This window comes from Semicossyphus pulcher, unplaced genomic scaffold (genome assembly GCF_022749685.1).
Source record: "Semicossyphus pulcher isolate SPU_LCO1_2020_fin unplaced genomic scaffold, fSemPul1.0.p SCAF_2, whole genome shotgun sequence".
Taxonomy (NCBI): Eukaryota; Metazoa; Chordata; class Actinopteri; order Labriformes; family Labridae; genus Semicossyphus; species Semicossyphus pulcher.
The window spans coordinates 30899672-30914541 of NW_027211693.1; the positions used below are offsets into that span (position 1 = coordinate 30899672).

Consider the following 14870-nt stretch of genomic DNA (forward strand, 5'->3'; position numbering starts at 1 on the left):
CCAAAAAAGGCGTTGAAAGCAGCACGAGTAAAAGGAGAGAGAGCGAGAGAGAAGACAGAGGGAGAGAGGGGGCTGCACTTAACTAATGGGCAGAGAGAGAGGGCGCGAGCTAGTTTTAACTATTGGAGAGATAGATCAGCGTCTGTCCCGCCTACAACTCCTGTCAGGCTTCCAGAGCGCGCGCCAACCGGTGACCAGACAGAGCGCGCGAGGCTGGAGGTCGGGACGCCAAGCGCTGTTTATGTGTGCGTGCCAACACAGGATAACGGCGCCGTACAAGACAGACAGACGTTAGATCACCGGAGACGTTGCGTTGCCGCGGTGGATGCGGAGGATGACGGGAAAAGAACCGGAGAGAAAAAGACAAAAAGAAGTTTAAACTTTAACGGGACCGGTAACCCAGTCTAATCCGGCCAGACTCTAACGGATGGAAACTTTAACGGGTTGAAGATACACCTCAGACTGGATGTTGAGGGGACTCGAGACAGTGCTGTGAAGTTCTCATTTTGAACATCAAACAACTTCTTTAAAACGGTCTGAATTTCACTTTCACCGCTTCCCTTTATCATCCGGATTCTCGATTTATGGGAAAGGGAGAGTAAAGAGATGAACCGGGACAGAGCGGTGCCGGGGCCCGGAGCGGACGGGATCCAGACTGTTATAAACCGGGACAGAGCCGTAGCAGGGCCCGTTGTTACGGACGCGGTCCAACCTGTGATGAGTCGGGACAGAGCGGTACCAGCTCCCGGCGGGGACGGGATCCAGACAGTGGTGTGCCCGGACAGCCAGGACATCCTAGACGGAGGTGCCGCCGGGGAGAAGCGGCTCTTCTCCAATGCGGTGGCCGGGTGCAGGGATGCTCAGGCCGGGGAGAACCACTCGGAACCTCCGCCGACGAACCCGGTGTTAGCGCCGCCACAGCAGGTAGATGCACGGGACCAAACTTCCTGTTGTTTTCAGGTGTTTGCAGGTGTAGCAGTAGATAGTGACACAACCGGAACAGACCGTGGAAATACAGTTAATATGTGTTAAAATAAACGTACATTTTGGTGTTTGCAATTTTGGTATGGTGTGCGTAAATTAACACCCAAAGAATTAGCAGTGGCAAAGAAAATAATACGTTTTTTTAAAGAAGAATATTTAGGATGCTTTTTGTCTGTTTTATTATTGATTTCTTTAATATTTTGATGTTGTTCCGTGTTTGTGGGTCCTGCGTGTGTTGTCACGTTGTTACTGTCAGATTCGAGCAGCCAGATGAGGCCTTAATTAAGATGTAGCAGTAAAATTAACAGCCAATTTGCTGCGGTAATGTGATGGGAAACAATAAAAATAAACTATTAAGATATCATCAAAGCGTTTCCATAAAAGCTCAGAGATAAACTGGAAGATATTCTGCTCAAATCGATTTAAAAAAAAACTGAACACGTGAATTTTAAGATGTCAGAATAATGCAGCCTAATTTAATCTGTATACCTGCGTGAGAACAATTTCACATTTCTGTCTCCCGGAAATGCAAAAAATTAAATTCAGTATTATTTAAAAAGAATGTAAAATAAAAAAGTAAGAGGCCCACTTGTTCTCGTTAGGGTTCATCATTTAAATCCTGATTAAATTGCATGTCGTCTGAAACAAACCGGGTTTTATTATGAACTCTTTAGTATCTTAAATTAAGGATGATTGCTCTTAATCTCGGCTCTGATCCTGCTATTGTGTGATTATATTCTTATCATCAGATGTTAATAGGCCCCTGGGTGCTGCCCGCGTGCTCCCCCGGATTATTTAAAGAGAGAATTATAATATTATTAATGTGGGATTATTCACGCGGACATGCTCCAGACTGGCCTCATTAATAAATGAACGATCCTAATCAGGATGTAGTGCACGTGAAGCCACGCTGAGACTCTGCGCCACCTTTTATCTGCTTCGTACAGTCGTGAGCCTTTTTGGCTCGACATAAATCTGTGAGAACATAAATTCAGAGTAAACAGTGTGCACGCATCCAGGGTCGAAATGCATGCTAGTTAATGGATTTTATTTAAAAACCACAAAATAACGATTTCATTAAATATAAAAATATTTTTTTTCATTTTCAGTGTGAAATAAAAAATAAATGTTTCCTTATTCTTTTTCTTCCAAAACGTGACCTGTGTAAATATAAACGGGATTGATCCGTGTGTCTGCTGATACATTATTGACCGCTTCATATTGGAAACAGGAAATCAGGTTGATTTGTGTTCCTGTTGTGGCTGTTTGCTTTATAAATACAGTTACAGCCCGTTTTACCGGGTGTGATGTTTTCTGTCTGCCTTCAGGTGATCGTTTACATCTATTCTTTAATTACTGATATTACAGAACTACGTGAATAAAATAATATTTCCCGGATTGTAGGACATGAACGATACAATTAGAATTATTATTAATAATTAACTGTTTCATGGTTGAAATAATTGTGGCAAGTGTTCTAAATTAATTCACTGATTTATTTAACTGTAATAAGTAAAAATCTCAAAATTTCACTCTGCAGGATGTCTCATTTTTTGCTCCGAAGAAGAAATATGAAAAAGCGCAAACGAAAATTGCGCCAAAAGTAGCCTAATTAAATAATTAAAACTACGGCGCATGAATAATTCCGATGCGTTATCTTCCAGGGCCCGACCGGGCACCGGACCACCTCCTTCTCCGTACTGGATATCCTGGACCCGAACAAGTTCACGAGCAGCAGGCGACACCAGCAGCAGCAACATGCCAGCCACCGAGGTGAGCGCGAGTTGAGCGCGTTCGGAGCGGAGAACCGGAGAGGAGGAGGAGGAACCGGGGAGCGCGAGCCCAGCCTGGAGCCGAGCAAAGGGTGCTACGGTGTGGAGGAATACCCGAGCAGTAAGTCCGAGTTCACGCGGAGTTAAGCTTTAAATCAAGGCTGATTAGTATCCGATGAATCATCTGAAGGTGTTTGTTTGTTTTTATTTTAGTTTATTTTCCCGCCACGCAGCCCTAAACTGCGCACGTGCTTACTCTGGAAATGTCATTAAAAGTCAGGTTACATTTCCTCTTTATTCATTCTTTTTATCCGTTTAATTTTTGTTTAACTAAATCTCTTTTTTCTGTGTTCATTACTGGAGGTAGTTTGTTCTGCAGCGCACTAAATTACAGTGGAAAAAGACGTGAATTTAACGCTTGCCTTTTAAAAATATATATTTGAACCGGGATGCATTTTTTTCTGTATCAATCAGAACAGTTAAAATATTATTTTCATTTCTAAAATACATCTTATTATCTGCGTATATAGCCACTGTTTACAACATTTGGCAACTTTTCTGTTCTCTGTGGGGACGTCTCTCCATCAGGGATATTTCCCTACACTGTCTGAACCCTGAGTTACTCATGTGTTGTTGTTTTAAACCAAATTATAAGAAGAAGTCCGACACACCGATAATTTCTGCAGAACAGACGATTATTTCTGATTTGGACCGGAAGCGTTCATAACGAAAATCTAACGGGTTTTTAAGTTTTTCTAAAGAATCAGACCGATGAAGTTAAAGATCTGCGGGGTGTTTCTGACAGGAAGTCTTTGGCGTCGGCTCTCTGTCTTTCTCTAACGAAAAGAAAAAAGAAAAAATGTCGCCGGTAATTGAAGCTCATTAGGAAAAAAATGCGTGAGGAGTGGCCACGGTTCGTGTGTGTGTGATCGGTATTATTGATTGGTGAATATCTGTTAGAACCAGCAGTGTGTGTGTGTGTGTGTGTGTGTGTGTGTGTGTGTGTGTGTGTGTGTGTGTGTGTGTGTGTGTCTCCATTCAAACCCATTAACTCCAATCAGCTCGTTTCCGGTTTGATTTTGTTGTAATACTAGTCTGTTATAATTCTATTTTCTCTTTTTTTTCTTCTGTTCTTTTGTTTTCTTTTGTTACTCTCTTCTTCTTCTTTTTTTTAAACCTTCCCCTTATTTTTTTCTTTTCTTTTGTACCTTTTAATCTTTATATTTCATTGAGCTTTATTTTTCCCTCCGGTAATTACGGAGCACTCGAGAGAGAGAAAATAAAACGTTTTGATTTGATTTCATCAACTTAAAGCCAACTTGTTCTTAAATCAGAAGAGGGTTTGGTCGTAGACATGTTTTATCTTAGTTTAAAAAAACAACTTTTACGTCATCATCTTTCAAAATAAAAGTCCCGGTCATCCTTTTTGACTTGAATGCATCACGTGGATAAAAATTCGGAGAATTTCATTTTACGTTTTTTTAAAAAACATGTCACACCAAAAGGCTGAAGTGAAGACAAATAAATACATTAAAGCTGAATATTAACAAACAGATTGTAGAGATATGAAAATAAAACATTTTTAGATATTCATTTAGATTATTTCTGTATATTATAACCAGGTATTTATGGTTGAAATACATATATTTATAATGTTCTAATTAGCATTAATTACTAATTAATTTATTGATATTTTTGATTAAAAAAACATGTTTGGGCCCAACAGCAAACTCTTTGTGTTCTCCTCCTTCTGTGAGACAGTCAGAGGCTTGTGTTTAAAATAAAGATTCTCAAATAAGAAAATCATTTTTACATTATCGTATTGTTTTCATATCAGTCCCGTGTAAACGAGTGAGCTTTACAAACTTTTCATTTTCAGATCAGATAAGATCAGATAAACTTTATTGATCCTTCATTGGGGGAATTCACTTGTTACAACAGCTCAAAGTAAGGGACAGAGTAAAACAAGTGATGGGTAAAAAAAAAAAAGCGAGACAAAAAGACATTAAAATGCAATATTAATATTAATAATAAATATATACACTATGTACACCTTTCACTTATTGTGGATGGTTAAGTCGATGTAAAGTAAATGTTTTGGGGTTTTTCCTCCTGTGTTTTCCAAACCTGTAAATTATTTTTCCACTCACAGTTCCACCTTTTTTATTTTGACTTGCTCAGCTGTCAAACAAACATGAAAAAGTTTATTTCAATTAAAGTTTTATTTCATTTATTTTTTATTGTAGACGTTAAAAATGGGCACGTTCACAATAAATTACTGGGAGAGCGGTCATATTTGTTTGGAGATAAACTGACTTATTAAAAGGAAACAGATTTCATTTGACTAATTTTATGTTGCTCTTTTTTGTAAGATTCTTGTGTTAAATTTATGACTTTTTAAGTCTTTGTATTTATTTATTTTGTTTGTTTTAAGTTGTTAAAACTGCAGCCGTACATGATCATTGAGTCATGCTCACCAGAACGGGCAGCTGACCCCCGACCCTCAGAGGGCCCTGACGTTACTCTGCTGTAACATCATATCGGCCTTACATACATTTGTTTTATAATCATTTCTCTGGTAATTTGTTCGGAGCTGAATATAACTTTATAAATCAGGCTGTTACGGTGCCCAATAATGACTCTGTCAGAGGATCTTTTCAGGTTGTGGTTCAGAAGTGGCCCCCTGTTTATTTTTGTCCCGGGGCCCAGAGCGCACTGATCCCCAGACTGTGGGCTTCACAAAGCCACGCTGAAGGGCCCCACAATTTCACCTGAACTTTGAAACAAATTATTGCCATTTACTTTTGTTTTATTCCAGATAATATATAATTATTATTGCAATGATGTGTATATAGCTGTTAATCATCCTAATATTTAAGAGCTAAAATGTGGAAGTAAAATAAACGTGAGCTGAACACATTTTGATTCTCACTTCAGTCTTTGATTCAGTCAGGATAAGAGGAATTTAAAAACATTTATAAAAGGTTGACACACCAAGACTAAACCATAAACAATATTATTGTTCTTATTATAACTCATCTCCAAATGTTTGTCTGATAAAACTCGTAGATATTCTCACTGAGCACTAAGTGACCAATTGTGTGAGCAGGGAATATTTGCATCAGTGACACTACTTTTCAGTCACCACATTCCCCAAATGGTGTGTGCTGTCTTTTAAGATGCCGTATCTTGAACTCAGAGCCTCAAACAGCCTGAAGTTCTGAAGATCGCTGTGTCAATTTATTGCAACATTCATTTAACACCACTAAATAATACAATAATAACGCTGTTTGCTCTGAATCTTCAGGCTCAGTGTTGTAGAGGGAGAGTTTGAAGTTTTTCAGGCGACTCGAGGTCTGACAGAAGTCTGCAAAGTTACCTGACACTTGTTCGTGATACAGACGTCATCTAAGGCCTCATATGGGTTCATCACAGATACATCAGTATCAACGTATATGTTCTCCAATATGAGCTGATGAAAACAGATACTGCAGAAAACAGTGCTCAGGGTGACTAAGAAACAACGTCAGCATGCAGTTTGTCAAGCAGAGGGCGCTCTGACTGCACAGTTTACAATCCTCTCAGCACTGTCTGCAGCACACGACGCAGAGCCTCACAGCTGAGCAGACGCTGGTGCACGTAAGAACTGGTGTACAGTGTGTGATCATTTTAAATATTCTTTAATAAAGTTTAAGCAGCTCTCTGAGAACCTTTAGTCGTACTAACACAGACAAGGTTTTCCCTCATCCAGCTCAAAAGTTCACCACATCGTCTGCATAAAGATCTGCATCAGTTTTTAAAAATCCCAAATCGTTCAGCCTCTGCTTTCATGTTTGTTCAGCAGTTTTTGGAGCCTTTAGAGGACCAGAACACAGATCTGATCACTGCTGAGTTTAAATCCTTCTGGATCTTATTTTGACGTCGTCCTTGTTGTGTGTTTTTCCAGAGGACGGCTTCGTGTACAGGAGCCCGGATGAGGATGACTACCACAGATCAGGGACCCCAGACTCAGAGGCTCCAGACGGAAACTACAGCAGCGAGGAGAGCAGCTCGGCTCTGCCCGGTAACGGAGACCTGAACCAGCACCAGGACACTGGCAGAGACACGGCGAGTCCTGGAGGAGGATCCGCGGGCCAGATCACCAACTCACAGACCAACGGGGGCCAGAACCAGCAGGGCAAGCCCAAGAGGAAGCGCTCTGGCTCGGACTCCAAGTCGGGGAAGCCCCGCAGAGCCCGGACTGCCTTCACCTACGAGCAGCTGGTGGCGCTGGAGAACAAGTTCAAGTCGACGCGCTACCTGTCGGTGTGCGAGCGCCTCAACCTGGCCCTGTCGCTCTCCCTCACCGAGACCCAGGTCAAGATCTGGTTCCAGAACCGCCGCACCAAGTGGAAGAAACAGAACCCTGGAGCCGACACCTCTGCCCCCACCGGAGCAGGAGGAGGAGCAGGAGGTACGGGAGGTGGAGGTCTGGGGAGTCTCAGCCCGCTTAGCCCCTCCCCCCCCATCAGCGGGCACCTGGCCATGCACGCTGGCTATGCCGGACACCATCACCCCCCCACCGGCGGCCTGGTCCAGCTGCCCTTCCTCACCGCCAGCCACGTCCTGTCCCCCTTCATGCTGGGGACGCAGAGCTACGCCACCCCCGCCTTCTACAGCACACACCTGTAGACACCTGACAGATACACACACACACACACACACACACGGAGAGACTGACATGTTTCAGTGAACGGACTGCAGCTCAGCAGACGGACTGTCAGCGCTCGGCTGTTTTTACTACCAACATTTGAAGGCTTTAATTTCAACGGATTATTTTGATAGAATGTGAATATTTACCAGAAACTGTACATAAATCTATGTTCTAGCTCCGAATGCTGTTTTAAACGACGTAATAGACAAATAGTTGATTTCTTTGTTTTTAAAAAAAAGTCGGTATGAATATTGAATGTTTATTTATGACTTAAGGAATGGCTTGATCTGTCGTCAGTACCGTGTAACTCCAGCTGTGATTGTTTTCATTTCTGTTATTTATTGAATTTGTTTCCATAAAATCCTTGGATGTACTGAATCCTCAGCTCAACATGATATCGTCCTTTGATATTAAAATTATTAAACACTGAGACCGAGCCCGGTGAACTCTTTTGAATGGTGCAGAGGACAAAATGGTGGCTTAGATTGGTACCATAGCTGCACTCTCGCTTGCCTTCCTCTCCTCTCATTGGAACGAGCTCTCTGAAACAGTCACTACAACATCCTGCAAGACCACGGGTCTTTAGAACCCTGTGATTCTAAAAATGTAAAATAACTACGACGTCTGCTAGCAGTTCAGTAAGACTGCACGTGGGCACTGTATTGCTTTGAGTTAAAACTCTGTTCGGCCGTACATTTTTAGAAGCATTTTTTGTTATATTTGACAAAATTCTCTTTACATTCGGACAACAACCATGAATAAAATGCTCAGATAAATTAAAAAAGTTTAGATTTGAGGATGTCCTCTGACTTTATCTTACCTGCCTACAGTCTGCCCTCTGTACTCATTGCACATGAGGGGAGTCTTCCAAGCTACATCTCACAAGCTATAGGCACATCAGTGTGGCAGATAAAGTGATATGATGATCATAAGATGGACTCCATGCATGCCCAAATGTCTGCTCTTATGCATGCACCGTAGATGTTTTTGTCTGGATGTGGGAATTATTCTGACATTAGCGTCACGAGGGAAGCCTTTTCACTGCCAGGTACTTCATGAAGGAAGAAGGACGCTGCCTGGAGCAGGTCAGCTGACCATTAGGAGACATTTTAGTGAATTGCAGATATTTCTCAGGACAACTGGGACATCTGGTCACCGTAGGTTAGCGACGCTCTGCGTTCCTCTCCCCAACGACTCACATGGACTCATCCTGCATGTGTTTAGGGGGGGAGGGGCTTGGGCACTTTTTTGCGTGGATATTTTCAGAATCATGCTGGTTTATCAAAGGTTTCCTACCCCATCTTTAAATGCTAACTTTAACATGCTAACTATGCTAGCTTGGTCATATTTATCATCTTTGCTTGTTAACATATAAAAATTAGCTATTTACGATTACCACAAAGTGACAACAGACAGCTCATTTCTCTGTTTTACACAAATGTAAATTTAGCATGAATGCTAGCATGCTAACAGTGACTACGCTAGCATGGTGAAATGTATCGTCTTAGCATGTTGGGATTTACAATTTGTGCTCGGTCAGAGGAGCAGGGATGAATCACGTCCTCCGGATGTGTGCTCGGCTTTGAAGACAACTTAATAGTAGCCAAACTGTGTGATTACATCAAACTGGCAGTTTCATGACGCACACTGGCCCAAATACACTTTTCCAATCTACTGAAATTCTGAAAGAGACATCTGTCAACTAGCAGAACTTCATCGACCATGACCACCGTAAGAGCCTTCTTTTAAACGTCCGTCCTATAGTTATAAAATTCCCCAGCTGAACAGCTGAATTCAGAGTTACTGCCCATAACATGAAGGATCAGAGGGGTTTGGAGACGGAGTTAAAGGAAATACTACTGAGCATGCTCCGTAGGCCCCATGGAGTTCAGAAGATCCAGGTAATCTATGTGAACGTTTTTGGCCTCGTGCTCCACTCAGCAGTTTTTATAGGCATGAACATGAACCAGCTTCAAACACCTCGTGTGCTTATACAACTTCTAACACTTATGCAGTAGTAGCTTCTCCCCAACTACTGCAAACACACTTTCATGGGTTAAACCTCTAAACCTTTTTAAAATACAGAAGTTAGACCTGATTCCTACAGTCCACAGGGACACTCATTCTATATATTTTTTTATGGAGAGCGGAGATCTGGCCATGCAGCCGCTCACAGTATCTGAATTTGAGCAAACATGACTCTATAGCGTCCTTTCAGTGTAATCTGACTTATAACACAGCTACTTAACAAAACAAGACTCAAAATTTGACTTGGAAATCATTTTATTGAATTAAAAAGGATTTTATTTCTTCTGATAAAGAAATATACCCTCAGACTGAACTGCTTTAAAGGCAAAGGTAAAATCTAGAGCCTCCTTAAACCAGTTTACTTATCTGATATCGAACCAGCATCCTTTTGGAGAGTTGACAAAGTAATTTCATTATACAGTGTATAATGACAATAAAACTAATTCTATTTGGGGCGCTGTTTAGCTCAGTTGGTAGAGCAGGCGCCCCATCTACAGAGGCTACAGTCGTCGTCGCACTGATCGCAGGTTTGACTCCCGGTCTGCCGATCATTTGGTGCATGTCATCCCCCACTCTCTACTCCCAACATTTCCTGTCTATCTTCAGCTCTCCTGTAAATAAAGCCAAAGGCCAAAAAAATAATCTTAAAAAATCCCCCAAAAACCAAATTCTATTCTGTTCCTATGCAAAGGTCTGTTTTTAGCAGTGGTCTGTTATAGAAGAATAACAGACCTCAGAATGCCCTAATTAACCAATCAGAATCGAGTATTCAACACAGCCGTGTAATACGCGATTATAACTGTCCACCTGAGCTTCTGCATGTTATTTTTTTTATAGTGTGCACATTGATTTGATGGTATTTTGTCTCCATCTGTGAACATCACTTCAAAGCCTAAAAATCCACTCTGATGATCTCATAAAAAACAAACAAATCTTATCATCACATAAAAATCATTCTGAAATGATGGGATATATTCCTTCAGTTGATTTCTGTCCAAACGTTCACACAGTTAAACTCTTCAAAGCAGACAAAGACAAACTCAGGCAGAGGAGAGAGTATCACTCTTTACTTACAAATCATTTCAACATGCATGATGTTCATTTAAACACAATATTTAATGCACAAAAACATAAACAAATACAAACATTAAAAATAACTAGACAACTAGAAAATACCTGAAAAAAGGAGTAAAGATTTTACATATGAAAATTGGAGTTAGCTTATACAAAGGCAAGATTAAGTTGAAAAATGTGGCCGATAAATGAGACCGAAGCAGTGCATGTTGGGTAATTAGAGGCAGAAAACTCTCACTGAGGAGTTATTCATCACATCTTAAATAAGCTGCTCCTTGAAAGAATCAAGTCACTCCACCGGCATCGTAGTGTTCAAACATTGTATTAAATATTACTTCCATCATGTCCACGTCTTCATCAGATTCACACTCACCACGTGCTCATTAATAAATTAAAATCTGTCTTAAAAGCTGCACTGAGTCGGTATCTTTTCATGTTAAAGGCATATTCAGAATCAGAATCGGCTTTATTGGCCCAAGTATGTGTGCACACACGAGGAATTTGACGCCGATTCTGATATTCAGCTGGTTGGAGGTCAGTTTAAGGCGTAGTTGAACTGGTTGGAGAACTTTTCGTGTTTTCTGCTGTCGGCTTTACTCATCACCTCAGCCACTCTGCGCATGGTGCTCCTGCAGGTAAGGACAGGACAAGAGAGGAGGGAGACATGAAAGATCTTGATGCAGAGTTAGGGAGCATTTCTAAAACTACTAAAAGTAATTCTCATTCTGTAAAGTTAACTTCTCCTCCTCCTCCATGAACTGTGTCTGGGTGAACTCTCCTGCTGCTTCCAGCTCCTTGTGGCTGACCAGCACCCAGTGTGATGAGCTCTTAGCTCAGATCAGTACCAGGATTTCTCTGACAGAGACCAACTACCGGCGTTCTGTTTCAGCTGTGGAGCGCCTGTCCATCTGTCTCCACTGGGTGGCAGTTTCACTGTATCTAGCAAGTTACATGTGGGCTGAAATCTGTCTTACTTCAGCGCTATGAAGCCAAAATAAACAGATGTTACTGAGATTTAATGACAATAAACAGACTGAAAGGATCCTGAAATAACTACATAATGATGCAGGTTTGTAAAAAGTCTGATTTCATGTTTTGTCAGGTCTGTAAGATGAGACGCAAATGACTTTTAAAATGCTTGTTTTTTGAGTTTGGTTTGACCATTTCTAATGCAGTCAGGACGTCAGGAGAACCTCGACGCTGACAGGCTTTCATGACAGAGCTTCACCAACTTTAATAATCAAGTGATTTCCATGGCCTGATTCAATGACTGTATATGTAGGTGGACGACGCGTCTCCATCTGCTCTCATTGTGCGAAAGTGATGCCAAAATAGCCCCTGTGATAAGCGCTGCCATCTTGCCATGGTGACGTCATTTGGAGCCAGAGTCTGTGCAGTAGAGATCAGCGGGTGGAGCGGCCGTAGCCACTTCCCCTAACCCAAACACACACTTAACTTAACTGAAAAAACAGCAAGGATCCCGCACATCTGCGTGTTTAACAGCAGAACAGCTTCTTGTGTTGGTCTGAGGTTAACGTTCACAGGTATGGAAACTTCAATGACTGTAGTGATTGTTTAAGTTACGTTTCTACTCGCGGATCGTCCTCCGCTCTGCTCACCTGGAACGGATTGGCTGCAGGAGCCGTATTGGTCAACAGAGCTGTCAATCATCCTTTTTACAGCATCAAATAACTAATTATAAGTAAACTTGTCAGAAAAATGAACACTTGGACATAAATCAGCATGATAAGAACTAACTATAATGACAGAAACCATGTTTGAGAAAAATGTATTTGACGTGTATTTTGATTTTATAGTTTGACTCATGTCCCATCTGTTAACATGGAGGAGGCGGGCTTTATGAGCTATACTGCAGCCAGTCAGCAGGGGGCGATAGAGAGGGTTTGGCTTCACTTTGAGCGAGCTGTCATGTCGGCCATCTTTTTATACAGTCTATGTTCTGAACACAACACATTTTTACATATCAACACAAAGCATCTGCTTGTGAGTGTGAGGCAGTCCTCTCATGTTTTATTCACACTCTTGTTTCCTCTGACGAACCTGGAACACACTCCGCTGTGCAGAGACTTATTATACATTTTTGAGGTCATTATAAAATCACAAGTTGACACTGACCGGCCATAACAAAGTAAATATTTCACTACTGTCTGTCCGCCAAAAATATGTAAGACACGGAGCACATGCATTTTCAGATTAAGATCAAAACAACACACCACTGAGTTGCATCATGGGAATTGTAGGATCCAGTGCTTTTAAACTCACTATGAACTTCAGGGTATGTTGCAGGTTGTGTGAAAAACAGGAAGTGACGTACTTGTTGAAGACTTTCCTCTCCAGCCTGGAGCGGGCCGTGTTGGCGTTCTGCTTCAGGTCACTGAGGTGTGGGTATTTCTTCTTCTTGCCTTTTCCTTTTTTACCCACCCTGCCAGAGCCCAGGTCTTCTCCTGTCGCCGCCTCGATGTCTCGCATCAGTTCTGCATCTTGCCAGTCTACAACACAGAGGAGAGGATAATATTTTAACTGGTGAAGTGAAAGAGACTCTCTCTGTCTTTTGACGCTTCCTTTAGCAGATTTCTTTATTCGATGCTGGGATGTATTCGATGTGTGGGTATTTTATCCAGTAAAGCATGCCATAGTTTTAGCAGGAGCAACAAAACTGGATAAACCACACTGGATTTTCAAAGCTTTTTTTTTCTTTTAGCTTTTAATGGCATCAATTGCAACCGAGCCGAGCTGGACGTGACACTGATCTGCTGTATGCAACTTAGATGTATTGTTGTCTTCTCTGATAACGACACATTAAAGTCGGCGGTCGTGTCGAGTGTGATTAAGGAGCGTGCTCTCTCTCTCTCTCTCTGTTTACTTCAGGGAGTTTTCCCACGTGGAAATTCTGTCCAATCAGAGAGCAGTTTCCTCACGCATCAAAACTTTTGTTCTGCTTGTAAAAGTTGCCGTGGAAACACAAACCAAACTCGAGGCAAAATGCATAACAATTTGGTCTTTGATTCGGATCAAACAAACTGACTTTAGGTGTGAAAGCACTCTGAGACAGAAGCTATGAAAAAGCCTCAGCCTACTTTAAATAATCTTTTTGTCCTTTTTAAACATCTCACTGCCACAAATATAAACTGAACCTTTAATAAAAACTAACGTTAATGAAAAGTGTAGCGGAGTAATTACAGCTGATAACATAAACGAGCTGTGCACAGCGTCACACTCGCAGTAAACAGAGTGTCGCACGGCCTCATTTGGATCCAATTCTGGTGTTAATGAAAAGTGTAATGTCATAATTCTGGGCGATAAAGTAAAAGGCGGCTGTAATGCAGAGTAATGACGGTCTAAACGAAGAGACACTTCTAGTTAATGACGTACCGCCGAGGAATTAGAGATAAAGCTGCAGTAATGCAAAGTAATTACACTGTGATTGTGACGGGACTGAAGCCGGGCACTCCACTCTGTCAAAACACTGACCCCGGCTCTGTCTGTGTGTGTGTGTGGGTTATTAATCTGACCCGGGGTCTGACTGGACCTTCAACTATCCCTCATTACACACACACACACACACACACGCAGGCAGGCAGGCAGAGGAGCAGTAATTGAAAAGCAGCTGGTGTGTTTAGGAGAATCATTACTGCTAAAAGAGGAGCAGCTGCATTTACATCGTGGGTGTCAAACGTGTGTGTCCTGACCTCCTTCACTTTGTTGTTGTGGTTTTGGAGGAGTTTGAGAAGATGAAAAGTTAAGAATCATAAAAATACGAGATAAAAGAAAAGAGAATAGACGTAAAAAAGGAGGGAAAAGACAGAAAGAGGAGAAGGCGAGGGAGAGAAAGACAGTCTTTGAATTTAATCAGTGTTGCAGCAGGGCTCTCTTCTCTGTCAACACCTCTTAGCCCGTCCAGCTGGGGTCTGTGTCTGTGTCTGTGTGTGTGTGTGTGTGTGTGTGAGAGAGGGCAGGGGCCACACACACACATCCTCTAAGGCATCAGGGGTCTTTGGTTTGTTCAGACGTCTCTCAGCTTCGCACCGCTAAGCACAGGGACTCTGTGTGTGTGTGTGTGTGTGTGTGTGTCCCTGTCTGTCAGTCAGCTGCCAACACTCTTATGTTTGGTATTTTATCTGTGTGTGTGTGTGTGTGTGTGAAGGTTTGATTTACACTCATTCAGCGCACTTTGGACGCTGTAAAAGCTGGGTGGGATTAGATGGAGTGGAGGTGAATCACAGGAACAACAGAAAAGAAAAAGTCGAGGGGTACATCCGGTGATTGTGGAGGTCTGAGTATTTTCTAACTCAGAGATT

The 14870-nt window shown here is 41.9% G+C and overlaps 2 protein-coding genes across 4 annotated transcripts in view; one reads left to right on the forward strand and one right to left on the reverse strand.

Annotated features, from left to right (window-relative positions):
* The first annotated feature begins 606 nt into the window (after positions 1 to 606).
* Positions 607 to 7427, forward strand: nkx1.2lb (NK1 transcription factor related 2-like,b). The gene is made up of 3 exons (XM_069670366.1): positions 607 to 924; positions 2649 to 2877; positions 6703 to 7427. The coding sequence occupies exons 1-3, from the start codon at positions 607 to 609 to the stop codon at positions 7425 to 7427; spliced, it is 1272 nt and encodes a 423-aa protein (XP_069526467.1).
* A 2391-nt stretch (positions 7428 to 9818) lies between these two features.
* Positions 9819 to 14870, reverse strand: part of uvssa (UV-stimulated scaffold protein A) — a 44051-nt gene continuing 38999 nt past the window's right edge. For all 3 annotated transcript variants that reach the window (XM_069670356.1, XM_069670354.1, XM_069670355.1), the window contains exons 14-15: positions 12887 to 13061; positions 9819 to 11180 (exon numbers count right to left, since the gene is read on the reverse strand). In XM_069670356.1, coding sequence (XP_069526457.1) covers positions 11087 to 11180; positions 12887 to 13061 — 269 coding nt within the window. In that variant the 3' untranslated portion in view covers positions 9819 to 11086. The remainder of the gene's footprint in view (positions 11181 to 12886; positions 13062 to 14870) is intronic.